The sequence below is a fragment of the Astatotilapia calliptera genome, chromosome 19 (assembly GCF_964374335.1).
Source record: "Astatotilapia calliptera chromosome 19, fAstCal68.1, whole genome shotgun sequence".
NCBI classification, from domain to species: Eukaryota; Metazoa; Chordata; class Actinopteri; order Cichliformes; family Cichlidae; genus Astatotilapia; species Astatotilapia calliptera.
Window position 1 is genome coordinate 24078013 of NC_137440.1, and position 26690 is coordinate 24104702.

A 26690-nucleotide genomic window follows, 5' to 3' on the forward strand; every position below is an offset into this window, starting at 1 on the left:
ATTTTGTTCTAAAAATCTGCACGTACCTTCCATGAGAAAGCTGTCCGATAGAGACGGCTCCACTGTTAAAATATGAACATAATGTTAACTACAAATCAATAAAGTGTTATATGACTCTAAATTACAGGATCAACGTGATACCTTTAACTTTCTCCTCCTTATCAGCTTTCTTCTCAGCAGTTTTTCCTGCAAACGTTTTGCATACAGTCAATAAAAGCTATAATGTAGTTTTTTTTTTTGAATACTCAGAAATGAAGGGCGTCACAATCAAACCTTTCTTTGCAGGCTCTTGTATCTCTTTGAGAACCCTGTCCTCTGTAAAAGGCAGCAAGACATAAAAAAGTCAAACACTTTTTCTCAAGTGTTTAATTTGAATGTATTTGACATAAAAATTTATTATTACATGAATAATTTAAATGTGTTTTCTCTCAAAAAGAAAACACAACATTTTTCTTTTTTAAAAGGAAAATGTTTGTGAATTTTGTGTAAACATATTTCGCTTGAGAAACATCTGAATATTAAGATAGTCGCGGATTATTTTCACCCTGTTCACTAATTAATCAAACAGCAGTTTCAACTCAGTAATAGTGACTGCGTGTTCTACATTTATTTTAGTTTCTCCAAGCTGACTGCATACCTTTCTTTGTTGCAATGGGCTTTATCTTTTCTTTTAAAACACGAGGCTCTGTTTCACAAATGTGAAGCAAACACAAACAGGCATGAAATACACAACATTTATGCATAAAAATTACTGGAGGGAAGAAAAAGGTGAAGCTTTAAAATAAGTGATTTGAAAATTTCAGTAAAGGGTAGAGGGCTCTTTTTTTGCAGTTGTAATGCAACTGAATGACTTAAAAACGCTTATGAAAAGCAAATGCGCAGAATGAAAAGTGATGCCCAGTAAGCTCAGAGAAAAATGTTAAATGAAGAACCACTTTCTAATAAAGTAACCTTTAAGATTTATAATGTGCTACTGCTTGGTATATACACTCTCACTTCATTAGGTACATCCGTCCAGCTGCTCATTAAAGCAAATATCTAATCATCCAATCACAAGGCAGCAATTTAGACATATAGGCAGATAACCTTCTGGAGTTCAAACCAGGACCAGAATGGAGAAGAATGGGCTGCTGCTTGTGTAATCGTATTGGAGATATTTTCACTTTAGTACCAACTGGACATTGCCTAAATGGCACAGCCTACCTAAGTATTGTTACTGACCATGTCCATCTCTTTATGACCACCGTCTGCCCATCTGCCCACCGTCTGCTACTTCCAGCAGGTCAACTTGCCATGTTACAAAGCTCAGATCTTGACAATGAGTTCACTGTACTCAAACGGCCACCATAACCACCAGATCTCAATCCAATAAACAACTTTCAGGATGTAGTGGAATGGGAGATTTAAATCATTGATGTACAGCTGACAAAACTGCAGCAACTGTTATGCTAACACGTCAACCAAAATCTTTGAGGAGTGTTTCCAGCACCTTACTGAGTCTGGGGCTGCACTTAAGTGGAGCTTAATATGGTACTGGCAAAGTGTATCTAATAAAGTGTCTGTTGGTCTGGTGACAGCATATATTTAAAAAAACAACAACAACAACTTGGGAGCGCTAGGTTGTGAAAACGTGGCTTTTTAAATTCGCAATTAATAAAAAAAAAGAGCCACGTGTGATATAGATGAAAATCTGCTTGGTTTTATAGTTTAACTACAGATTTTGATAACGTTTTGTCAACTGTCATAACAGAATTATAACGAAATACATCAACAGCCAGATTTCTCAGACTCTGTGTTCTCCAAGCATAGCTCATAAATCATTTTTAAAGAAATTATTTAGAAAATATTTATTCATGATTAAGTTAGTAGTTACAACCTATAAATCCTTTATGTATGAGGCCTTATTAGAAAGTGGCAGTACATTCTCAGATTTGTGCTAATTACCTGCATGCATGCTTTGTGTAAAAATTACTGTGAAGCATTTTTTTTTTTACATCAACCTATAAATATTTTATTGATGGCAGATTAAATAACTTTGAGATCATTTCCTTGCTGGCCATTCAGTTGCCTATAATCTTTGCTAATTTAGGATTTTCATTTGAAGCGCTTTACTTAGATGTCTGGTTGACTATTTCACACCCAGCAAGAAAATCTTCTCAACTATCAGCAGCAGCGTGTTTAACGGTTACTTAATTTTTATAAGCAAACTAGCTGTTTCCCCTCTAAGTTACTTATCTACATTTAGAGGGGCCTTCATGTTGTAATCAGATTACCACTGATGGTTACATGAAGTATGAAGTGCTGCCTGCACTGAAGCACCACATGTACCTTTCTTCACGTGGGCTGGTTTGGTCTTTTCCCTCAACATGGCTGTGCCATCAGGGACAAAAATGCAATCGATAAATCATACAGTTGGAAGTATTTTAGTGTATTTAAGACATCGGAAAATCTCAAATTTGTGACAGTATCCTGACATTACACGTAGCCGTAAAGCCCTGTACCCACAGTGTCATAAATAAAGTGTAAAACTTTGCACTGTACCTTTCTTTACTGCAGCAGGCCTGGCCTTTTCTTTAGGTGTTTCCAGTTCTGTAAAAGAACAACTTTGGTCAGATTTTAGCAATCAACCTGAAGAATTTTACTGCAGAAGCCACAATTAGCTTACTTTTAAACAATACTTATAGCAGCTCAAACCACTTTCTGCAGTGTGAAAGCTTCAATTATTTTTTTAAATTACTGATTTAGTCCATTCTACAAACAGCCAGAACACATTTTTAGTTTGTTTTGTCATCTTTTCAGATATGAAATAGGCCTATTATGTAATTTTAATTATACAAAACATTCCTTTTCCTTAGTAGAAATTACTTTTCTTTGGTTTGCTTCTGACTTTGTGGAGTATTCGGGGGTCCATGTGGCTGCGATAGAGCCAACGATCTGTTTTTGCACATTAAATCTAATCCACTGGTAGATTTCTTCTATAGAGGATTCCTAGATAAGTCTTTGCTCAGTCTTTAAAGAACAAAACAATGATTCTACTTGTTGCCCATAACACCAAAGAGTTTTATAAATTACCTTTTTTTACAGCTGGTTTTGCTTTTACCTCTGGTACTTTTGGCTCTGAGTAATAAAACAAAAAGGTATGATATGTAAAGATAATCAGTGTTTATCTACACCATTATCATTATTTTGTGATAGTTTTCTAATGGTACTACATAATAAAAAGCATCTACATGCAGATGACAATGGCAGTCTACCTTTTGTCTTTAGAAGGGATTTAATCTTTTCCTTCTTTGCTTCGACCTCTGCTTTAGGAGCTGTAAAACAGGGAAAAATAACATTTTCAACTTTTTTTTTAAAGAACTACTTAAACAGTATAGAGTGTGTATGATCTATAACAGAAATAGAATATGTGACTATTTAAAGAGTTTAAATCAAACATATACCTTTCTTTTCAAGAGCTGGTTTCAGTTTTTCCTTTGTAACCTCTGGCTCTGATAAAAAAAAAAGCATGAAAGTGTTAATAATAATTCACTTTAATAAATAATAACCATGGATTGTAAGCAATTCACCTTTCTTAGCAGGAACTGGCTTAGCCTCAGCTTCTAAAGAGAAAGGGAAGAAAAGAGGTCATATGAGAAGAGTGATGACTGTTATCACTGATAGCTAATTGCAAAACTAAAGCAACACAGTGCATAAACTCAATCTATTGATTAATCATGTATTGAGGAATGCTGAAACATGAAAATGACCAACTTGAAAAGGACAAAACTCAGCAGTAACATAATAACTTAATCAAAATAAAAGCAGATTATGGTACTTTGAGCATTTTTACTTGGGTCATTATCACATGGCAGCGAAGCAGCTACATGTCAGCGAATCAGTCGTGATGTGACGTGGGTTGAACATGACTGAATTAATATCAGCACAGTGCTGCGTGTGATGTTTCTACAGCAAAACAACACACGATTCTGCTGTATACCTTTCTTCTTTTCAGCAGGTGATGGTTTTGTCTTGGTAACAGCTGCTAGAATAATAAATGCTCCAATTAACTTGAATTATATTTATAAAAAGGTGAGAAACCACTGAAATACTGCTGTTATACATGTTAGATAATTAAAGGAAAAATAAGACCTGTGAAAGAGGTGAAAAGCTAAAAGGATACCTTTTTTGGGAGTCACTGGCTCAGCTTTCTTCTTCTTAAGAACCTCAGCTTCTAAACAAATAATAGCAACAGAACTTCACATTCAGAAAAATATTTTTGTGTGACAGAGAAAATTGTGTGAAAATCAAAAGCTTGAACACATTTTTGGCTTAGCTGTAACTTGTTCTAAGTAAAGAAATTTTAGGTTCAGTGTTACAGAGACACAATGAAACTCAATGATAACTATTTCTTACCTTTCTTGATTGGAACTGGCTTGAGCTTCTGTTTTGAAACCTCAGCTGATGTTAAAAACACAGAACCTCATGTTCAGTATAAAATTCAAATTCTCTTTCATGTTATTAAAAGTCTGACTGTTAAAATCTAGATACTGTGCTGTGTTATTTTTCGCACTTTTTGTAGAGGATATGATTTAATTTACAACAGACTAGTAATAAAGTTTCCAGCACCTCTACAGGTCTCCTGGTTGATCAAAAGCAAAGGATTTAGAGATGTTTTGTCAAGTTGTCTGTTATGTGAAGCCACAACGCCTTTTTATTCAATTCAGTTTATTTATTCATATAGCACCAAATCACAACCACAGATGCATCAAGGCTCTTTATATTGACTTTTATTAGATTTTGGGCATTGATTTCAACTCCATCATCATATTTACCTTACCTGGTTTTACAGGTGTAGGCTTTACTTTTAGCGTTGGCTCCTTCTTAGGTTCCTTGGGAGCTGCTTCTGGTGGAAAATAAGACATTGATTTCTAAAGATTGTTGCTTATGAATTAAAATTTTATTTTGATTTTTTTATATCCCTCATGAAAGTCTTTAGGCTCATTCGGCATTACATTGTCAGTGTCAGCAAACAAAGTGTGTATTAGAACATGCTTAAATGTATTTCTTGAATGACTTGAAAAATCAATGAGACACTATATCGTCAACCATTAACTTACACATTGCAGAGAAAATGAGACAATGTGGTGTCTCATGCCTTACATTAAACAGTATTCCAGCATAGTCTCACCTGCTTTTGTAACATCGAGCTGTTCCTTTTTAAGAACAGATGCAACCTCCTTCTTGACAATTTTAATTCCTCTTACAGGCTTTTTGGCATCTGAAGTGAAAAGGAAACATTTTTATCCTCCACAAAACAAATAAAGCCTATAAGTCCATTTCCCTTTTAGGCTCAATGTAGGTTTCCTTCTGTGTGAGTACAGCTAATGCTAATGAATTTTTCTTACAGGTCCACATCAGTCATCCAAAACAACAACCAAAAACTGTTTTAAAGACAATAAAATGCTGTTTAAAGTCTGACTGTTAAAATCTAGAGTACTGTGCTTTTATTTATTTATTTATTTTAAACTTTTTTCTTTGTAGATTTAACTAAAAAAATTAGAACAAATGATTTGTTTTTACACCAGACCATTAATAAAGTTTCCAGCACCTATACGGGTGTTCTGGTTGATCGAAAGCAAAGGATCTAAAGATAATTTGCCAAATTGTCTGATATGTGTAGCCGTAACATTGAGTCAACCCTGGAGTTAAGTTGAGTAAGGTGCCTTTTTATTCAATTCAATGTACTTATTCATATAGCGCCAAATCACAACCACAGTTGTGTCAAGGCTCTTTATATTGTAAGGTAAAGACCCAACAATGATACAGAGAAAACAGAGAAAACCCCAACAATCAGATGACCCCCTATGAGCAAGCACTTTGGTGACAGTGGGAAGGAAAAAAACCCTTTTAACAGGAAGAAACCTCCAGCAGAACCAGGCTCAGCTGGACCGGTCAAAGGGTCATCCCCTTTGACCGGTTGGGGGTGAGGGGAAAAGACACAGGACTTAAAAAAAAGTTCCATAATAGTCTGGTTCTTTGGAAGCAAAATATATAGAAATGAGTGGCGGCTTAACACCTTTGCACAGTACTGTAGATAAATAATTAAAATTGAATACAAAATGTTCTCATATATGACTGTTTCTACCTTTTTTGGTTGGTTCTGGTTTAACTCTCTCTTTCAGTGTCAAAGGCACTAACAGAGGGGAAAAATGTTTGAGTTTGGAAACATTGAGAAAGTATTCTGAACTTAGAAAGTTGGTATAAAAACACACAAGAACAGCTGCTTAAACAAAGAGATGCACCTTTCTTCAGTGGCACCACCTTCACCTTCTCCTTTGTTAGAGTAACATTTTTGTGTGGTGCTTCTGTCAAAGATAAATGAGTATGAAAATCAAAAGCCTGAGTACATTTTAAAATTATGATTAACAAAGTTAAGTCTGCTCTTACCTTTAGCTGGGGTTGGTTTTGTCTTAATGGGAGCTGGCTCTAAGTAAAGAAATTTTAGGTTCAGTCTTGCAGAAAATAAGACACTGTGACACAGCATTCATACTTAGTTTGTCAATCAAGCATGTATTGAAGAATGCTGAAACATGAAAATGACCAACTTGAAAAGGACAAAACTCAGCGGTAACATAATAATTTAAGCAAAATAAAAGCAGATTATGATACTTTGAGCATTTTTAGTTGGGTCATTATCATGTGTCAGCGAAGCATATCGTCAGCAGCTACATGTCAGCGAATCAGTCGTGATGTGACGTGGGTTGAACATGACTGAATTAATATCAGCACAGTGCTGCGTGTGATGTTTCTACAGCAAAACAACACACGATTCTGCTGTATACCTTTCTTCTTTTCAGCAGGTGATGGTTTTGTCTTGGTAACAGCTGCTAGAATAATAAATGCTACAATTAACTTGAATTATATTTATAAAAAGGTGAGAAACCACTGAAATACTGCTGTTCTACCTGTTAGATAATTAAAAGAAAAATAAGACCTGTGAAAGAGGTGAAAAGCTAAAAGGATACCTTTTTTGGGAGTCACTGGCTCAGCTTTCTTCTTCTTAAGAACCTCAGCTTCTAAACAATAGCAACAGAAAACATAAGGTCCAGTTTACTGCAGAGGACAATAATCTGGTTTCTATTATTACAGTCACAGGTGATTATTCCAAACTATGATGCTGTATAAAAAAAATACAAAAACGTGCATAGAAATACAAAAACTTCACATTCAAAAACATTGTTAAGTTCTAAATCTATGTATTGGAATTAGTATTAGTATTGGTAGATACTATTTGACTAGTAAAATGTTCAGTCACTATTTTTACCTTTTTTGGTTGGTTCTGGTTTGGCTCTTACTTTCGGAGTTACAGGCACTAACAGAGAGGAAAAAAGTTGGCAGGTTATGTTTGGAAACATTCAGAAAGTATTCAATAATTGTAAAAATATATATAAAAAAACAACAACAACAACAACATAATAACAGTGCATGGTGGTAATCACACAAGAACAGCTGCTTAAACAAAGAGATGCACCTTTCTTCAGTGGCACCACCTTCACCCTCTCCTTTGTTAGAGTAACATTTTTGTGTGGTGCTTCTGCCTCTGTGACAGAGAAAAGAGTGTGAAAATCAAAAGCTTGATTACTTTCAAAAACTATTTAAAGGAAAGGTTAGCATCAGCTTACCTTTAGCTGGGGCTGGTTTTGTCTTAACTGGAGCTGGCTCTAAGTAAAGAAATTTTAGGTTCAGCGCTACACAATAATTCAGTTCAGTTTAATTAATACAGCCCCAAATCACAATAACAGCTGGATCAGAGTGCTTTATACTGTAAGGTAAAGACCCAACAATAATACAAAGAAAACAAACCCTAACAATCCGATGACCCCCTATTAGCAAGTGCTTTGGCGACAGTGGGAAGGAAAAACTTGCTTTTAAGAGGATGAAATATCCAGCAGGACCAGGCTCAGGGGAGAAAGACAGGACAATACTGAAACTCAATGATAACTGTTTCTTACCTTTCTTGGTTACAACTGGTTTGAGCTTCTGTTTTGAAACCTCAGCTGATGTTAAAAACACAGAACGTGATGCTCAGTATGACATCCAGACCTCTTTCATGTTATTAAAATTTTGATCTTTGACATTGACATGATATACTGTACGTACTTGTCTTTGCAGAGACAGCTCTGACTTTCTCTTTTGGCATCTTGGCCACTGATGAACAAAGAACAGACATCAGGTTACGGAGAATATCATTAGGAACAGTGGGATGCAAAAATCTGAAATCAGTGTAACATAAAATAAAAGTAGATTACCTTTCTTCATAGGCACAATTTTAACCCTCTCTTTCACCAGTGAGGCATTTCTAGCAGTACCTTGTTGTTCTGTCAAGAAAAAAACAACTATTTGTGAGATTTGCATGCAGCCTGTATAGTTAAGTTGGTGTTTCTTTGTGCATCAAAATATGCACCACACCTACCTTTAGCCAAGATCGCTGGTTTGGGCTTTTCTTTTGGAGCAACAGCTTCTGTATATGAAAAATACATTTTTTTAACAGCAGGATAATGCAATCATTTTATCTTTTGGTGATCAGAAGATTATCAATGTAATATGTGAACATTACCTTTCTTTGCAGGATGTGCTTTAGCCTTTTTCTTTGGTGCTTCTGTGACACAACACAAGTGCATAAACTTACCATAACTCTGGCTTTGATTGGTTATTTTTACAGTTCAGATTTTAAAACATCTGGAACGTAATCGTTAGTGATATTCATAAAACGGATGCACAGGAACATTCTCCATAAGAGTTAGCAGGTGTCAGTAGTAGTGTCCACTTAATTCCATAGACCTGTGACTCTTCTGCCTTTAAGTCTTGACACTGTCATAAAGGTAAGTATATTTACCCTTCTCTGAAGGAGCTCGTTTTACTCTTTCTTTTGTAACCTCAGCATCTAAAAACAGAAAATAACACAGGAATTGATAAGAATATGTAATTTGCTAGTAATTAAGTATACTGCTCCATATAATTTATTAAACTGAGCAACAGACAAATAAAATATCAGTAAAGTGCTGCAGAGACTGTAATAGCTTAGCAGCATTACCTCTTTTATTTACTAGTGCTACCTTTATGCTCTAATATGAAAATATGTTTAGATTTGGCGTGTTGTTTGAGTTTAATTTTCAGTGTTTCAACTCCATCATCATATTTACCTTACCTGGTTTTACAGGTGTAGGCTTTACTTTTAGCGTTGGCTCCTTCTTAGGCTCCTTCGGAGCTGCTTCTAGTGGAAAATAAGACATCGATTTCTAAAGATTGTTGCTTATGCATTAACACTTTCTTTTAATTTTTTTATATTCCGCATGAAAATCTTTTCTCATTAGGCATTACACTGTCAGTGTCAGCAAACAAAGTACGAATTAGAACATGCTTAAATGTATTTCTTGAATGACTTGAAAAATCAATGAGGCATTATATCTCCCTCAGAATAGCTTTAACTTACACATTGCAGAGAAAACAAGAAAATGCGGTGATTCATGCCTTACATATATTAACCAATAGTCCAGCATAGTCTCACCTGCTTTTGTAACATTGAGATGTTCCTTCTTAAGAACAGATGCAACCTCCTTCTTGACAATTTTAATTCCTCTTACAGGCTTTTTGGGCTCTAAAGTAAAAAGGAAAAGCTGCTTCAAACATTTTTAGAAAACGGATTAATTATATTCCCCACAAAATAAATGCATCTAAATATTATATTGTTATGAAAACTATACATCACTATTCTTCTTACGGGTCAACAACATTCATCCAAAAGAACAAACAACGTTTTAAAGATATTTACTGTAATGAGTCAAATGAGTTTTTTCTTTTTCTTCGATAGAGACATGATATCCTTAATATCCTCTTTCTCACTGTTCAAATCTTTTGTTTCTGAGGGGCAGCCAATCAGAGGAAATAGTGTTGTGGATCTTTACATTATGAAAATAAAACCTCTGTACTGTACATGTACCTGTCTTTGTGATTCTTTTTTTCACAGGTTCTTTGTCTTCTTTGGGAGTCTTGATTTCTTTCTCCTCTTTGGAAGGCTTTTTAACTTTTTCTATTTTGTGAATCTCCTCTTTCTTTTCTTTGGAAGGTTTCTTTTCGACAGGTTCTTTGGGGAGCTTCTTCAGTTCTCTTTCTTCTTTGATAGGCTTCTTTGGTTCTTTTTCATCCTCTCTAGAAGGTTTTGTTGGTTCTTTAACTACTTGTTTTTCCTTTGCTGACTCCTTTGGTACTGCCCTTTCTTTAGAAGGTCTCTCTTTCTTTATGTCCTCTTTCACCTCTTTAGAAATTTCTGCTGTTGGTTTCTTCTCTTTGATGATCTTTTCTGGCTCTTCTGAAATCTTCTTTACTTGCTCAGCATCTTTGGGTGGTTTTTCTTGATCTTTTGTTTCTTTCAAAGGCTTTCTTGATTCCTTTTCTTTCCTTGGATGAAGTATTTCTCCCCTTGCTTCCTTGGATGGAACCTCATCTTTAGATTGTTCCTTAACTTCTTTTTCCTTTTGTTCTCTTATAGGTTTAATTTCTTTCTCCTCCATGGATGGTTTTATTTCTTCTTTGTCATCCTTTGAGGGTTTTTTCACTTCTTTCTTTTCCTTTGGAGGTTTTGTTACTTCTTTTGGTTCTGTGGTCTTCACCTCCTTCTCTACTTTCTCAACCATCTCTTCCTTAGATGTTTTTAAGACTGCCTTTTCTTTGTGTAATTTTTTCTCTGCTTTCTCATCTTTAAGGGATTTCTTTTGTTCTTTGAAATGTTTCTCTTCTCTTGGTTGTTTCTTCTCCGTCTCATCTTCGGAAGGTACTTCCTTAGATTTCTTAACTTCTTTCTCTTCTTTAAGAGTTTTTGTCTCTTCTTCTTTTAGCGGTGGTTCCTTTTCCTCTTTTTCTACTTTTGGAGGGTGGGTGACTTTTTTCTCCTCTATATGTGGTGTTTTAGCCTTAGAGGGTTTCTTCACTTCTTTCTCTTTTTTGGGAGGAACCTCTACTTTTTCTTCTTTAGGAGATTTCCCAATTTCTATCGCTTCTTTAGGAGGTTCCTTGTCCTCTTTGAATGGTTTCTTAATGTCTTTGGGCAGTCTCGTGACTCCTTTCTCAGGTAGTTTCTTCTCTTTTGAAGGATGGCTAATTTCTTTTTCTTCAATGGGTTTTATTAAAGGTTTCTTCTTTTCTTCTTCCTTAGGAGGTTTCTTCTCTTCCTTCTCTTTTTTAAGATGTTCTATCTCAGGTTTGTCTTCCTTAAGAGGTTTCTTATCTTCCTTCTCTTTTCTGAGAGGTTTCTTCTCTTCCGTCTCTTTTCTGAGAGGTTTCTTCTCAGGTTTCTCTTCCTTAAGAGGTTTCTTCTCTTCCTTCTCCCTTTTGAGAGGTTTCGTCTCTTCCTTTTCTTCTTTGAGAGGTTTCTTCTCTTCCTTCTCTTTTCTGAGATGTTCCTTCTCAGGTTTCTCTTCTTTGAGAGGTTTCTTCTCTTCCTTTTCTTCTTTAAGATGTTTCTTCTCTTCCTTCTCTTTTCTGAGAGGTTTCTTCTCTTCCTTTTCTTCCTTAAGAGGTTTCTTCTCTTCCTTCTCTTTTTTAAGATGTTCCTTCTCAGGTTTCTCTTCTTTAAGAGGTTTCTTCTCTTCCTTCTCTTTTCTGAGAGGTTTCTTCTCAGGTTTCTCTTCCTTAAGAGGTTTCTTCTCTTCCTTCTCCCTTTTGAGAGGTTTCGTCTCGTCCTTTTCTTCTTTAAGAGGTTCCTTCTCTTCCTTCTCTTTTCTGAGAGGTTTCTTCTCTTCCTTTTCTTCCTTAAGAGGTTTCTTCTCTTCCTTCTCTTTTTTAAGATGTTCCTTCTCAGGTTTCTCTTCTTTAAGAGGTTTCTTCTCTTCCTTCTCTTTTCTGAGAGGTTTCTTCTCTTCCTTTTCTTCCTTAAGAGGTTTCTTCTCTTCCTTCTCTTTTTTAAGATGTTCCTTCTCAGGTTTCTCTTCTTTAAGAGGTTTCTTCTCTTCCTTCTCTTTTCTGAGAGGTTTCTTCTCAGGTTTCTCTTCCTTAAGAGGTTTCTTCTCTTCCTTCTCCCTTTTGAGAGGTTTCGTCTCGTCCTTTTCTTCTTTAAGAGGTTTCTTCTCTTCCTTCTCTTTCCTGAGAGGTTTCTTCTCTTCATTTTCTTCCTTAAGAGGTTTCTTCTCTTCCTTCTCTTTTTTAAGATGTTCCTTCTCAGGTTTCTCTTCTTTAAGAGGTTTCTTCTCTTCCCTTTCTTCCTTAAGAGGTTTCTTCTCTTCCTTTTCTTCCTTAAGAGGCTTCTTCTCTTTTTTAAGATGTTCCTTCTCAGGTTTCTCTTCTTTAAGAGGTTTCTTCTCTTCCTTTTCTTCTTTAAGAGGTCTCTTCTCTTCCTTCTCTTTTATGAGAGGTTTCTTCTCTTCCTTTTCTTCCTTAAGAGGCTTCTTCTCTTCCTTCTCTTTTTTAAGATGTTCCTTCTCAAGTTTCTCTTCTTTAAGAGGTTTCTTCTCTTCCTTTTCTTCCTTAAGAGGTTTCTTCTCTTCCTTCTCTTTTCTGAGAGGTTTCTTCTCTTCCTTTTCTTCCTTAAGATGTTTCTTCTCTTCCTTCTCTTTTTCAAGATGTTCCTTCTCAGGTTTCTCTTCTTTAAGAGGTTTCTTCTCTTCCTTCTCTTTTCTGAGAGGTGCCTTCTCGGGTTTCTCTTCCTTAAGAGGTTTCTTCTCTTCCTTCTCCTTTTTGAGATGTTCCTTCTCAGGTTTCTCTTCCTTGAGAGGTTTCTTCTCTTCCTTCTCTTTTCTGAGAGGTTCCTTCTCGGGTTTCTCTTCCTTAAGAGGTTTCTTCTCTTCCTTCTCTTTTCTGAGATGTTCCTTCTCAGGTTTCTCTTCCTTAAGAGGTTTCTTCTCTTCCTTCTCTTTTCTGAGATGTTCCTTCTCAGGTTTCTCTTCCTTAAGAGGTTTCTTCTCTTCCTTCTCTTTTTTGGGAGGTTTCTTCTCTTCCTTCTCTTCCTTAAGAAGTTTCTCCTCTTCCTTCTCTTTTTTGAGAGGTTTCTTCTCTTCCTTTTTGAGAGGTTTGTCCTCTTTCTTCTCTTTTTTGAGAGGTTTTGTCTCTTCCTTTTCTTCCTTAAGAGGTTTCTTCTCTTCCTTCTCTTTTCTGCGATGTTTCTTCTCTTCCTTCTCTTTTCTGATAGGTTTCTTCTCAGGTTTCTCTTCCTTAAGAGGTTTCTCCTCTTCCTTCTCTTTTCTGAGATGTTCCTTCTCAGGTTTCTCTTCCTTAAGAGGTTTCTTCTCTTCCTTTTCTTCTTTGAGAGGTTTCTCCTCTTTTTTGAGAGGTTTCGTCTCGTCCTTTTCTTCCTTAAGATGTTTCTTCTCTTCTTTCTCTTTTCTGAGATGTTCCTTCTCAGGTTTCTCTTCTTTAAGAGGTTTCTTCTCTTCCTTCTCCCTTTTGAGAGGTTTCTTGTCTTCCTTTTCTTCTTTAAGAGGTTTCTTCTCTTCCTTCTCTTTTCTGAGATGTTCCTTCTCATGTTTCTCTTCCTTAAGATGTTTCTTATCTTCCTTTTCTCCTTCAAGAGGTTTCTTCTCTTCCTTCTCTTTTCTGAGATGTTCCTTCTCATGTTTCTCTTCCTTAAGAGGTTTCTTATCTTCCTTTTCTTCTTTAAGAGGTTTCTTCTCTTCCTTCTCTTTTCTGAGATGTTCCTTCTCAGGTTTCTCTTCCTTAAGAGGTTTCTTCTCTTCCTTTTCTTCCTTAAGAGGTTTCTTCTTTTCCTTCTCTTTTCTGAGATGTTCCTTCTCATGTTTCTCTTCCTTAAGAGGTTTCTTCTCTTCCTTTTCTTCCTTAAGAGGTTTCTTCTTTTCCTTCTCTTTTCTGAGATGTTCCTTCTCAGGTTTCTCTTCCTTAAGAGGTTTCTTATCTTCCTTTTCTTCCTTAAGAGGTTTCTTCTTTTCCTTCTCTTTTTTAAGATGTTCCTTCTCATGTTTCTCTTCCTTAAGAGGTTTCTTCTCTTCCTTCTCTTCTTTGAGAGGTTTCTCCTCCTTTTTGAGAGGTTTGTCCTCTTTCTTCTCTTTTTTGAGAGGTTTCTTCTCTTCTTTTTCTTCCTTAAGAGGTTTCTTCTCTTCCTTCTCTTTTCTGAGATGTTCCTTCTCAGGTTTCTCTTCCTTAAGAGGTTTCTTCTCTTCCTTCTCCCTTTTGAGAGGTTTCTTCTCTTCCTTTTCTTCTTTAAGAGGTTTCTTCTCTTCCTTTTCTTCTTTAAGAGGTTTCTTCTCTTCCTTCTCTTTTTTGAGAGGTTTCTTCTTGTCCTTCTCTTTTCTGAGATGTTCCTTCTCAGGTTTCTCTTCTTTAAGAGGTTTCTCCTCTTTCTTCTCTTCTTTGACAGGTTTCTTAACTTTTTTCTCTTGTTTGGGAGATTTTTCCTCTTCTTTAAGACGTTTTCTCTCCTTCTCTTCTTTGGGAGATTTCTTCAAGTCTTTGTCTTGTTCAGGAAGTTTCTTAAGTTCTGTCTTTACTGTAGGTGGTTTCTTCTCATCTTTAGGATGTTGGGTTACTTCTGTCTCTATTTTTTCTAGTATTCTGATCTTTTTATCTTCTTTGGGTGATTTCTTGAGTTCCTTTATTTGTCTTATTGGTTCCTTTTCCTCTTTAACTTCTCTGGTAGCTTTAATTAATTCTTTCTCTTTTTTAGGTGTTTTCTTGATTTCCTTTTCTTCTTTTGGAGGTTTTTTGACTTGTTCCTCTTCTGTCGCTGGTTTCATTACCCTCTTCCTTTCTTTGGAAATCTTCTTGAGATCTGTTTCCTTCTTAGGTGGTTTTGTTGCTTTGACCACTGCGTGAATTGGTTTTTTCGCCTCGTCCTTTCCTTTGGGAGGTTCTTTCACTTCCCTCTCATCTTTAGGTTTGACATCTTTTTTCTTTTCTTTGGGCAGTTCTTTTAAATCTTTTCTGAGCAGCTTCTTTACTGGCTCTTCTTCTAAAAGCAACAATTTAGGTGTCAGTTTAATATATTCTGTAGGGAATATCATTTGTGTGGAGAAGTTACTGGTATACATTTGTACTGGTTGTATATATTTTGTATTTATTTTTCATATTTTGTAAGTCTATTTATACTTCTGAACAGTATTTTGTAATTTCAAAATATAACGTTATTACCTTTGGGCTTCTTTTCTTTCAGTTTAAGAGGTTTTGTGTCAACTTCGGGCTTCTCCTTTAGTTTTACTTCTTTTGGTTTTATTGCTACTGTTTCAAACTCTTTGGCTTCCTTATCTTTTTTCTTCTCCATCACAGGGGCTGCAGCTTTGAGATCTGTAAGCAGCAATGCATCCTCACAAGATTATCCGTGGCAAATTGGCACAAATATTTACAATTTAATATTAGAAAAAAATAAGCTGAGAAAAATCAAAGACATGCACAGTTTCAAAAAATGTACCTTTAATAATGCCATCTTTAACTTCTTCTATTGCATGTCTTTCCTTTGCTTCTTTCAGAACTAAAGTATATTACAGAAATACAGCATACAGAAATATTCAAAAATATTCAGCATACAATAATTAATTTCTGGACTTGTAATACAGTTAACATGACAAATAATCATGCTTGCAAAAGCACTAGAAGCATCACAGTGTTAAAAAAACTATGATTACAAACACGCCACAATATCGTCGTCATACTGTTAAAAGTAATCAGCCTGATGTTTTGGAAATGTACAACTTTATCACTGTGTGTCTGCCTGAAAATTGATTGGGCACACAAAATACTTCTATGGGATCTTAATGAAACCCACTCTAGGACATATGCTCATATACAGAAGATTACCTGTACATATTAGTGCTGTCAAAATTAACGAGTTAATTTTTTGAGATTAATGTGAAATGTTTAACGCGTTAAAAAAAATAATAACGCAGTTTCCCCCTGTAATACAAGACCTTTTAACTCATCGGCAGCTCTGAAGGAGGGGGCAGCATTGTGCTATTCTGGCGTTTTGCCTGCCGGAAATAATTAGACGAAGAAGAAGTGTTACCACGCTATTATAAGCAAACACGCAACAATGGATAAGGACGGGCTTTTGGGGGGGAAGTTTTACTTTAAGAAGTTGCCTAACGGCTTGTTGGACAAAACGAAAGTAACGTGCACAATTTGCAAAGCTGAATTCAGGTACCACAGAAGCAATTCGTCTCTGTGCTATCACCTGAGAGCAAAACACCCAGAATCCACCTCTACGGGATCTTGCCAATCTACGCCTCAGGATTATGGTGCTCGTGGACGGATAACAAAACATGTGAGTGAAAAGCTAACCAATTCTTTGGTTGTTTGGATAGCTAAAAACTGCCGACCAGTTAGCATAGTAGAAGATGATGGACTGAGAGAAGTCATTCGCGTTGCATCAGGAGACGTGCGTTATAATCTTCCCTCGAGAGGAACCATCGTGTCGAGACTGCACACTTTGTATGAGGACCAGAGGGATCAGCGGTCCAGCAAGCTTGTGCAAGTAAGGAATGTCGCTCTCACAGGAGATCGCTGGACTTCGGTGAACAACGATAACTACTCTGGCGTCACGGCGCATTTTATTGATAACGACTGGACACTACAATCGTTTGCACTAACAGTGAGTAAAACTGAAGAGCGACAGTGTGCTGAGGCGTGTGCTGACCATTTTCTGAGTGTTGCAAATGAATGGAAAATTAAGGACAAGTTAACCACGTTTGGCACCGACAGTGCTCGTAACATGGTTGCAGCCGCCAGACTACTTCCATTTGAACACATGCCCTGCACGGCCCACATTCTGCAAAGAACGATCACAGTTTCTCTTAACGACAGTGAATTTGAAAGGGTTCTGGCCAAATGTCGCAAGGTTGTTGGACATTTTAAGCAGAGTCCAGCGAACGCTCAGGAATTAAAGGAACAGCAAGTTGCACATGGACAAAAAACAGAACCACTTGTTCGGGACGTTCCAACAAGATGGAATTCCACCCTAGAGATGATCAAGCGGATCCAGAGAAACAAATCTGTGCTGACCACCATCCTGGCTCAGCAAAACAGCATGGTGACTATGTTGACCGACCAGGAGTTTGACATACTGCAAAAGCTGGAGGAACTACTTGAACCTTGCAGGTAAATCATTTTGTTTATCATGTGTGTGTGGGCGTCTACCTTTGTGTTCTGTGTTCTAGCTCCGTCTTCAGGTATGTTCTCCCCCTCCACCTCTGTGAGTTTGTCTCTGTGTGATTAATATAAAAATATAGGCTTGTTTACAACTTTTGTTCTTTCTATTGCAGATATGTGACCGAACTGCTGGGGGGGAAGCAGTATGTCTCCTGCTCCGTGGTGTTGCCAGCCTTGTGTTATTTGTTCAGGGTTATGGAGCTCTCAGATGATGACCCAGTCTACGTTTTGAGGTTTAAGAAGGTTTTTACCACAGACCTAGCTCAGCGGAGGGACAGCATCAATCTGACATGGCTGAAGATCGCTACTGCCCTTGATCCCAGGTTTAAAGACCTTAAGTGTGTTTCCAAAGATGAAAGAAGAGAGGTGTGGGCTTCATTACATGACCTTGTGATGGCAGAGACGCATGCACACCAACCATCTGCTCAGACAACAGAGGAACCATCACCAAAAAAGAGAAAGATCGCCATCTGCTTGCTGGGTTCTTCAGATTCAGATTCAGAGGAAGAGGAAGACTCTATAGATCGCTGTCTGGATCGGTACAAAGCAGAGCCCAAAATAGACATAGAGGAGTGTCCACTACAGTGGTGGTTAAAGAGAGAAGGAGCACATGCCAGGCTGGCACCTATTGCATGCAAATACCTGTCAACCCCTGCAACCACAGTGCCTTGTGAGAGATTATTCTCACTCTCAGGTCACATCATTCAAAAGAGGAGTGCTTCTTTGTCTTCAGATGATGTCAACAAAATAGTCTGCCTCAATAACTGGCTGAGTGTAAAGGACTAAGCCAAATTGCTGCTTTGGAGAGAATAATGTTCACCACTCTGGGTTTTCAGCTGTCTTTTTGTGTTTTAAATATTGACTTTTGTGCACCCTTTTGAAATTCAGCATTAAAGTGTTACATTTTGTTATTTATATTTCTATTGTTAGGAGAGAATCTGTGTTAGATTGACAATGACTATTAAAAATCTCTTTGAATTTAAGCATACATTCTTTGTGTTTATTCTGCATTTACTTCATTATGTTACTTATATTGGCTTAAATATCTGTTACAAGCTTAAATATAAAGTTGAACAAATGTAATTGCAGGCAGGGTATTTTTCAAATAATTGCAGACAAATTACAAATTTGTGCCAAATACTTTTTTTTTTTTTCTTATATATATATGGTATGTAACATTGGGTATGTTTATGGTGTATTTTTAAATATCTATTATTACCATATCTTCATTAGTAATACTACTAATAGTGATTTTCTAAGACAATTATAAAAAGAAAAATACGTGGCATAAAATACTCTTCCAATACTTGATGTTTCAAAAAGTTAGAAAAAACATTCACACATTTTTAGCCCAAAGAAGAAAAACTGTGACATAAAATATTAAACATTAAAAATTAAAAAAAAGTTAAATGAATCATTCAGCACATTACATGTTAGGTCTGAATAACTTTAGTCCTGTCATTACCAACTATTCAAAGAGCATGTAAATTAACACTGCCATTCCACATAAAACACAACATTACTTAATACATGCATCATGTATTTTCATAGCCTCATAATGAAAAACATGATGACAAATATGTGAGGGGAAGAGTTTAGTACCTTTTTCATATTTGTTGTGGCCTTCTGCTTTGTGAGACAATTTGAGTCCTCCAAATCTCTCAAGGGTAACATCGGCCTTCCTCTTTCGTTTAGGTTCAGTCTTTCTGCTTTCGCTGTTGTTGTTATTTTCATCATGATCATCAAGGATGTTGGAGTATTTATCCTCCTCGTAAACAGGAAAAAAAGTTTCTTTCTCTTCCTCCTCACCATCAGCAGATTCAGGTACAGCGCTGTCATTACTGATTTTCTCAGATAACAGTATTTTAAGGTGTGTCATTGATGGCTCTTCAGTGTTGGTCTCTTCCTGTTCTACTACAATAGGTTCTTCTGGCCCCTTCTCCCCACTATCCTCATATTCTACTACGTCTTCATTTTTCTCCTCCTCTTCCTCCTCCTCCTCGTCTCTGATTTTAGTCTCTTCTTGAGCTTCAAAAATGTATTCAGTTTTAATTTCCTCTGCCTCCGTCTCAGCTTCTACCAAAATACTGGGAAGCTCACTATCTTCCTCTTCATATCCTGCCAAAATATCACGAGTCTTGGATTCCTCTTCCTCATGTTCTACCAAATCCTCAGTTTTGGCTTCTTCTTCCTCTTCCTCATATTCTACCAAATAATCTTCAGTTTTGGCTTCATCCTCTTCCTCATGTTCTACCAAATCATCCTCAGTTTTGGCTTCTTCTTCTTCTTCCTCATATTCTACCAAATAATCTTCAGTTTTGGCTTCTTCCTCTTCCTCATGTTCTACCAAATCATCCTCAGTTTTGGCTTCTTCCTCTTCCTCATGTTCTACCAAATCATCTTCAGTTTTGGCTTCTTCTTCCTCCTCCTCATGCTCTATTAAATAATCTCCAGTTTTGGCTTCTTCCTCTTCCTCATATTCTACCAAATAATCTTCAGTTTTGGCTTCTTCCTCTTCCTCATGTTCTACCAAATCATCTTCAGTTTTGGCTTCTTCCTCTTCCTCATGTTCTACCAAATCATCTTCAGTTTTGGCTTCTTCTTCCTCCTCCTCATGCTCTATTAAATAATCTCCAGTTTTGGCTTCTTCTTCTTCCTCCTCATGTTCTACCAAATAATCTTCAGTTCTGGCTTCTTCTTCCTCCTCCTCACGCTCTATTAAATAATCTCCAGTTTTGGCTTCTTCTTCTTCCTCCTCATGTTCTACCAAATCATCTTCAGTTTTGGCTTCCTCTTCCTCCTCATGCTCTATTAAATAATCTCCAGTTTTGGCTTCCTCTTCTTCCTCCTCATGTTCTACCAAATAATCTTCAGTTTTGGGTTCTTCTTCCTCTTCCTCATGTTCTACCAAATCATCTTCAGTTTTGGCTTCTTCCTCTTCCTCATGTTCTACCAAATCATCTTCAGTTTTGGCTTCTTCTTCCTCCTCCTCATGCTCTATTAAATAATCTCCAGTTTTGGCTTCTTCCTCTTCCTCATATTCTACCAAATAATCTTCAGTTTTGGCTTTTTCCTCTTCCTCATGTTCTACCAAATCATCTTCAGTTTTGGCTTCTTCCTCTTCCTCATGTTCTACCAAATCATCTTCAGTTTTGGCTTCTTCTTCCTCCTCCTCATGCTCTATTAAATAATCTCCAGTTTTGGCTTCTTCTTCTTCCTCCTCATGTTCTACCAAATCATCTTCAGTTTTGGCTTCTTCTTCCTCCTCCTCATGCTCTATTAAATAATCTCCAGTTTTGGCTTCTTCTTCTTCCTCCTCATGTTCTACCAAATCATCTTCAGTTTTGGCTTCCTCTTCCTCCTCATGCTCTATTAAATAATCTCCAGTTTTGGCTTCCTCTTCTTCCTCCTCATGTTCTACCAAATAATCTTCAGTTTTGGGTTCTTCTTCCTCCTCCTGCTCTATTAAATAATCTCCAGTTTTGGCTTCTTCCTCTTCTTCCTCCTCATGTTCTACCAAATAATCTCCAGTTTTGGCTTCTTCCTCTTCTTCCTCCTCATGTTCTACCAAATAATCCTCAGTTTTGGCTTCCTCTTCTTCCTCCTCATGGTCTACCAAATAATCTTCAGTTTTGGCTTCTTCTTCCTCCTCATGTTTTGCCAAATAATGTTCAGTTTTGGCTTCCTCTTCTTCCTCCTCATGTTTTGCCAAATCATCTTCAGTTTTGGCCTCTTCTTCTACCTCCTCATGTTCTACTGAAGCATCGTCAGTTCTGGCCTGGTCAAAAATGTCTTCAGTTTTTGTTTTCTCATGTTTATCCACAATAGTTTCTTCAGATTTGCTCTCCTCATCATCTTCTACCAAAATGTCTTTGGTTTTTGTCTCCTGCACCTCTTCATCTTCTACCACCCCTTTGTGCTGTATCACTTCATCATTTACAATTATCGCAAATTCATCTGTCTTTGTGTCTCTCTTTTCTTGGTCTTCACCTCTACCATCACCTCCTCCTTCTATCACCTCTTTATTCTCTTTTTCTTTTATTAATTGTTCTGCATTATCCTTTATTTGAACTTCGTCATCATCACCCTCTCCAATTTCCTCTTCCTCCTCCTTGGTGTCATCATCAAGCTTTTCCTCCTCCTTCAGTGATGGTCTCAGTTCTGGTTCTTCAGTGTGTCTTGCTAGTGATGTGATAGCAATAAATTTAGTGTCTGTTTTTAACTTAATTAATGTGACTTAAAAAAAAAGAAAGAAACAAAAATCATGTGAATACCATCATCTTCCTCTGTCACATCTGCTTCAGTGGGTGCCATCTTGGAGTCTTCTTTTATCTCTGCAGCAGGAGCAGCTTCATCTTTGGCAGCACGCATGATCTCTGTAACTGTATTACGAACCTTATCATCCCTCTTATGTGATCTTCATTTCTTTATAGGGTGATTTTAATGGTGCAAAATCATAGCAACATTACAGCATGAATACACCACAGATTGCAGTTAGTGGATTTTTAAAATTGCTTCATAAATTGAAGCAGGAATTATTTTATATCTCGTTTCTTTTCTATTTAGCTTCTTTTAAAGTGTTTTTTAAATGCCTTGTAACTTCCTGAAGTAGCTGGTACAAACTGCAGCTGAGCTATATGTTTAGCCACTCATTACAGCAGAGTACTTGATCAAATTAGGCTACAGTGCCGTGATGATCTTAATGAAGGAGCTGGCTGGATCAAATCGTTTATATAAAACCACAGGACCAAAGGAACATGATGTATCAAAACTGGCTACAATGGTAAATACAGTGTAAAAGTATTGTGAATGCTATCTTTGCAACATGTGGTGTGTTTAATAGTTACATGCACAGGTAAAAAGTATACAAAAACACATGCAATCCAGTCCGGACGATCCAAGGATATACATATGACAACAGTGTAAATGGTCAAAAACAGGAGGCAACCAGTCAGTGGCACAAAAAATGCGAGAAAGAGCAACAAAGGAATGCAAGTCTGAAGGACACACATGGTCATGCACAATGTTACACAGAAAAACATGATGACTGAGTCAAGACATATCACTGCGAAGTTCTGTAAAATATTACAACAAATGGTCAGTGTGACAAAGAAAGGGAGGAATGAAGTAAACCAATCCATAACAATGTAGCAGCTTAATGACAATTAGAATAACAGAATGAAGAACAGATATGATGCATGTTTGTCCATGCTATAATGTAATGAGTACAAATCGAGTATTTTTCAAACACAGTGGCACGCAGTTTCATAGATCTTCAGGGTTACACTGAACAGTAAGGCATACCATGAGGCAGACTTGAAAACAGATTGAATAATGTCCCTTGAAAAACACAAGTCTGTACAAACATGCAAGAAACAAACAAAAATCAAAAAATCTATGCAGTCTAGTTGCTTGCAACACACATTGCGCAAGTTTAAAAGCACATTTTAAATGTCTTTAACGAAGATATTTTCTTACCTTTTTCAAATGGAGGCAGAAATTTCCCTGTATTAACACATGGAAAAAGACACTTAGCTTCTTTTTTTTTAATGTAATATTTCCTTTTCTGTATTACTGCAATGGAAAACAGAAGAAATACTGTCATTACCTTTCCTTCTTACTAAATTGATATCAGATGGGGAAGGTACAGCTTCATCTAAAAGAAACAAAGACATTTTGTGAAAACCTGCCAATCATAAATGTTTATCAGAATATTTCTGAGTGGATTAAAGCAGAAACCTTTTTCTGTTACTACATTTACACCTGGGGTGGTGACAGGTTCCCCTGAAACATAGAAAATATTTAGCAGATGGATTTTTAATATTTCCTAATTAATAGTACTGAACATCTAATACTAATAGCCATACCCTGATCACCAACAATCATGCTTGACATGTAAGCTAAGAGCAAATCCTTCTTGTCTGTGAGCTCTGACACAGCATCTTCAACAACTTTCATTGGGTCAATGGACACTTCAGGCATGATTCCTGAAAATGAAAAACACCAGACAGTGAATAAAAGCTGCTTTGTCTTTATTTAGAAAATCAGCTTAGCTGCCGTAAGGATAACATGTAACCAATTTTCTGATAATGACGTAGGCTAAAACAGACCTTGTTCACCAATCAGTGTTGAGGAGATGTAGCTCGCAAGCAGGTTTGTCTGCTCTTTGGTGATTTCTACTGCTGACTTAAAAACTGACACGGGGCTAAATCCCAAGGTATGCTGGATATCTAACCAACAGAGAAAATAATAGAGAAAATAAAACAATCCTTCGTGAAGTCTGGGAAACCTGCAGTGTGTGCATTGTATCAGGTGATGTCTTGGCAGACTGTGTACCTTTTAGCGTGTCCAGTATGACATCCAAGACTGCGCAGAGCACGCCCTGGATGTAGCCAAATAGTCCACTCACAAAGTCATTAGTAACACTGAAGGCATTTCTGCCAATAACCACGGGGTCAATGAAGCTAATGTCAGTGGTTCCTGAGGACAACACACACTCAGGTCAAAGGTGCAGTAAAGTACTTCATTAAACATACATGTACTTGACAGTTACACAGACATTAGAAAAATGTGTTTAAGGCCAACATTTTCCTTATAAAAGCATGCATTGTCAAAGTTAGATAAGTTATATAAGTTTTTGTTTAGTGGACAACATCCATAACAAGCTAAAAAGAGTTACTGTTGATCTAAAAATACATTCCTAATAAAGTCTGTAAAATGCATAAGCAGTATATACAGAATATAAGATGTACTGTAAATATTAAGCCACAAACATCACAAATGAGACAATATGGAGGCACTGAATACCTTTGAATACATCCAGTATCATGTCTACGATGGCACAGAGCACGTCCTGGATGTAGCCAAATATTCCACTCACTGTGTCATTTGTGACGTGGAATATATTTCTTCCTATTACCACAGGGTCCATGAAGCTAATGTCGACGGTTCCTGAGAAACACAAACAGGAAATGAATACGGACAGAAAGTACGCAAAGCAAACTCTCTAAATTGTGTTAGATAGATATTCTTTTATGTTGTTTTTAAGAGGTTATGGGTTAAACGAGAGAGCGCAAATACCTTTCACTACATTCAGTGTAGTGTCCAGTATGGAACAGAGCACATCCTGGATGTAGCTCGCCACTCCACACATGAACTCATTAGTAGCATTAAAGACACCTCTGCCTATCATTACAGGGTCAATATAGCCAAGATCAGTTTTTCCTGAATGGAAAAGAAATAGCAAAGTAAGTGCATTTGTAAGTACATTCTGCATTAATTAATAATGTTACAAACCAGCAAGGGAGTTAAAGTTTAGTTCAAGTATTTAAAAAAAAGACAGATTTATTCATTCATTAACTGTATGTGAAACAAGAGAAAAACAGTCTTGAGTAGAAAAAGGATTCAAGTATAAATTACATACCTTTTTTAATATCTTCTATGGTTTCCAGTGATGTATCCACAACAGCACACAGTGTGTCCCTGAAGGAACCCAGTGCTCCACCTATGAAGTCATTCGTTGAATGGAAAGCTTGTCTACCAATGACCACAGGGTCAATGTAGCTGAGGTAGAAGTTCCCTGTGGTTTCAGAAGATTATTCTGTACTTATTAAGCAGTCTTTGTTTTTGTTTTTTTGCTTGTGTTGGTAGGAGTGAGCGGTCATACCTTCTTCATCTGACAAATATCGAACAAACCCATCTTTTGCTTCTGATATTTCCTCGGCTGCGTATCTGGCAGCTGACATGGGGTCACTTAAATCCGGTGCGCATTCTGCAAAAGTACAGCAAGTCATGCATTAGAGAGCTTACACAAATAAAAACTGTGCCAAGATAAATTCCCCACTACCTTGAAACTTATTGAGCAGACTGGATAACTCATCAGTGGCGTCGTTCACGGCCTGGACAGGGTCCGTTATGATCTGCTGGATGTCTAACGATGATAGCAAACATGTTGGTCAGATTCTGCATAACTGATGGCTTAAAAGACTTGGGGACATACACTTTTAGATTTTGTGGCTTACCGGGGACTGCTTTGTACTCAACAAAGTCAAACATCACCACACCTACAACCAGCCAGGACAGGAGAGCAGCAAGGGCAATCAGCAGCTCAACAGACATTTTCACCTTGTTGAGCAGCCCCAGACCTTTGGATCTGAGAGAGCTCGTCTGTGGCGCTGCTGCTCCGTCACTGGACCCAGTGGCTGCAGCGTGGGAGGCTGATTTGGCTACTATATGTGGAAGACATAAATAGACAAAAGTTAGTCTGACAAATTCTTTCTGCTTTTGTTCTTGTGCTTGTAATGTTTGATATTCTTGCACTGCTAAAGTAACCACAAGGGTTTCAGTTCTTTATAAATATCCACTGCAGATCATGTGCAAAACCTATATGGATCAGAACTGATAAAACAATTAAATGTCTGCTTGTACACATATTTATTGTTGTCTATAATGAGTGATTGGTAGCAAGAACTTGCACACTTGCATAGTTTGTCCACCAGAGGGAGCTGACATTACACTTTTAGCTGTGAAATCTCTGTATGTCTCCTAATAACAGTGAAAGTGTTTCTCCGTGTTTTGTTCCTCTGTTACAAAGTGTGCAAACTATGTATGTTTTATCAGATCTGTCAATTGTTGCGTAAGTCTTTTTCGGTCATATTATCGCCATCTTTCAGTAATTTCACTATCGTAACAATGATTTTGCCCTGGCGTCTTAATAAAAGCCCATTTTCTTAAACCTTTCAAGTCTTTTCATCTACACAATGAAGACAAACCATGACAGGAAGACATTTTGCGCACATAGTGCATTATTAGTTGTATATATATAATTTTTCATCTTTACCATGACCCTATACTGTCTCTTTATTTCCTTATTATTTATATTAATCTGAAATGTTAAACGTCATCAGAAAAGTCATGGTGTGATAGGGCACTCCAATTTTAGCAGTGACATTTTCCAAATGTACTGACACACTTTAGACTGGCTTAGCACAGTGAAAAATGCCCAAGGCAGCATTTAGTAACAGTGTTATCATCATTAAATGCTGTGCACAGAGTGTAAGATTATCTGTACTGATTTACTGTAATGTCAGGCGTCAGGGAGACCTTCACTCAAGGTCCAAGTTGAATGAACTCTGAAAATGTTCGATGCATGACGACTTGCTTCCAGCGTGTAGGACACGGGGGAAAAAAACCTCTCAAACGCAAACTCAACTCTTCAATCAACAGCATCGTTTAGAGCTGTGCAATTTTTCTAAGTAACTATCGTGTTATTACATTTTTTGTGAAAACACAACAAGTTCACTCGCTGTTAAAAAACCCCAAACCCAAAAACATTCGATCTTAAAATGTGCTTTTTAAAACTGGTGATAACTGAAGTAATAACATTAAGTAATTATGAGCATTGGCTTTGTTTACAGAGTAGCCAATATGCACTATACACTTCATAAGAAAAGACTATGTGCTGGAGCGCATTATAAAGCTTTACAGGTTATTTATTGTTATCAGCTTTCTACAGTGCTTTTGATGCCTTTACAATAACGGCTAACGATTCAAAGAGTAGCACAAAG

General features: G+C 37.0%; 2 protein-coding genes across 2 annotated transcripts in view; one reads left to right on the forward strand and one right to left on the reverse strand.

The window, feature by feature from the left end:
- LOC113012701 (uncharacterized) overlaps nucleotides 1–26690 on the reverse strand; it is a 29914-nt gene that overhangs the window by 2221 nt on the left and 1003 nt on the right. The window contains exons 2-49 of the mRNA XM_080293699.1: nucleotides 25146–25352; nucleotides 24971–25054; nucleotides 24791–24895; nucleotides 24548–24703; nucleotides 24205–24348; nucleotides 23932–24075; nucleotides 23461–23604; nucleotides 23235–23354; nucleotides 22992–23111; nucleotides 22864–22908; nucleotides 22733–22780; nucleotides 22603–22629; nucleotides 21399–21506; nucleotides 18727–21306; nucleotides 15392–15451; nucleotides 15115–15267; nucleotides 9983–14935; nucleotides 9551–9640; nucleotides 9191–9256; nucleotides 8879–8926; nucleotides 8600–8641; nucleotides 8456–8503; nucleotides 8292–8360; nucleotides 8143–8190; nucleotides 7995–8039; nucleotides 7665–7703; nucleotides 7514–7582; nucleotides 7307–7354; nucleotides 7008–7058; nucleotides 6825–6869; nucleotides 6430–6468; nucleotides 6285–6347; nucleotides 6128–6175; nucleotides 5171–5260; nucleotides 4820–4885; nucleotides 4396–4440; nucleotides 4163–4213; nucleotides 3980–4024; nucleotides 3570–3602; nucleotides 3444–3491; nucleotides 3255–3314; nucleotides 3073–3117; nucleotides 2542–2589; nucleotides 2329–2370; nucleotides 638–685; nucleotides 274–315; nucleotides 142–186; nucleotides 27–62 (exon numbers count right to left, since the gene is read on the reverse strand). Of these exons, the coding sequence (XP_080149825.1) occupies nucleotides 27–62; nucleotides 142–186; nucleotides 274–315; nucleotides 638–685; nucleotides 2329–2370; nucleotides 2542–2589; nucleotides 3073–3117; nucleotides 3255–3314; nucleotides 3444–3491; nucleotides 3570–3602; nucleotides 3980–4024; nucleotides 4163–4213; nucleotides 4396–4440; nucleotides 4820–4885; nucleotides 5171–5260; nucleotides 6128–6175; nucleotides 6285–6347; nucleotides 6430–6468; nucleotides 6825–6869; nucleotides 7008–7058; nucleotides 7307–7354; nucleotides 7514–7582; nucleotides 7665–7703; nucleotides 7995–8039; nucleotides 8143–8190; nucleotides 8292–8360; nucleotides 8456–8503; nucleotides 8600–8641; nucleotides 8879–8926; nucleotides 9191–9256; nucleotides 9551–9640; nucleotides 9983–14935; nucleotides 15115–15267; nucleotides 15392–15451; nucleotides 18727–21306; nucleotides 21399–21506; nucleotides 22603–22629; nucleotides 22733–22780; nucleotides 22864–22908; nucleotides 22992–23111; nucleotides 23235–23354; nucleotides 23461–23604; nucleotides 23932–24075; nucleotides 24205–24348; nucleotides 24548–24703; nucleotides 24791–24895; nucleotides 24971–25054; nucleotides 25146–25352 (10800 nt within the window). The remainder of the gene's footprint in view (nucleotides 1–26; nucleotides 63–141; nucleotides 187–273; nucleotides 316–637; nucleotides 686–2328; nucleotides 2371–2541; nucleotides 2590–3072; nucleotides 3118–3254; nucleotides 3315–3443; nucleotides 3492–3569; nucleotides 3603–3979; nucleotides 4025–4162; nucleotides 4214–4395; nucleotides 4441–4819; nucleotides 4886–5170; nucleotides 5261–6127; nucleotides 6176–6284; nucleotides 6348–6429; nucleotides 6469–6824; nucleotides 6870–7007; nucleotides 7059–7306; nucleotides 7355–7513; nucleotides 7583–7664; nucleotides 7704–7994; nucleotides 8040–8142; nucleotides 8191–8291; nucleotides 8361–8455; nucleotides 8504–8599; nucleotides 8642–8878; nucleotides 8927–9190; nucleotides 9257–9550; nucleotides 9641–9982; nucleotides 14936–15114; nucleotides 15268–15391; nucleotides 15452–18726; nucleotides 21307–21398; nucleotides 21507–22602; nucleotides 22630–22732; nucleotides 22781–22863; nucleotides 22909–22991; nucleotides 23112–23234; nucleotides 23355–23460; nucleotides 23605–23931; nucleotides 24076–24204; nucleotides 24349–24547; nucleotides 24704–24790; nucleotides 24896–24970; nucleotides 25055–25145; nucleotides 25353–26690) is intronic.
- Nucleotides 15947–18107, forward strand: LOC113012122 (E3 SUMO-protein ligase ZBED1-like). Its single transcript, XM_026152126.2, has 2 exons — nucleotides 15947–17073; nucleotides 17238–18107. The coding sequence occupies exons 1-2, from the start codon at nucleotides 16010–16012 to the stop codon at nucleotides 17908–17910; spliced, it is 1737 nt and encodes a 578-aa protein (XP_026007911.2). The 5' UTR covers nucleotides 15947–16009; the 3' UTR covers nucleotides 17911–18107.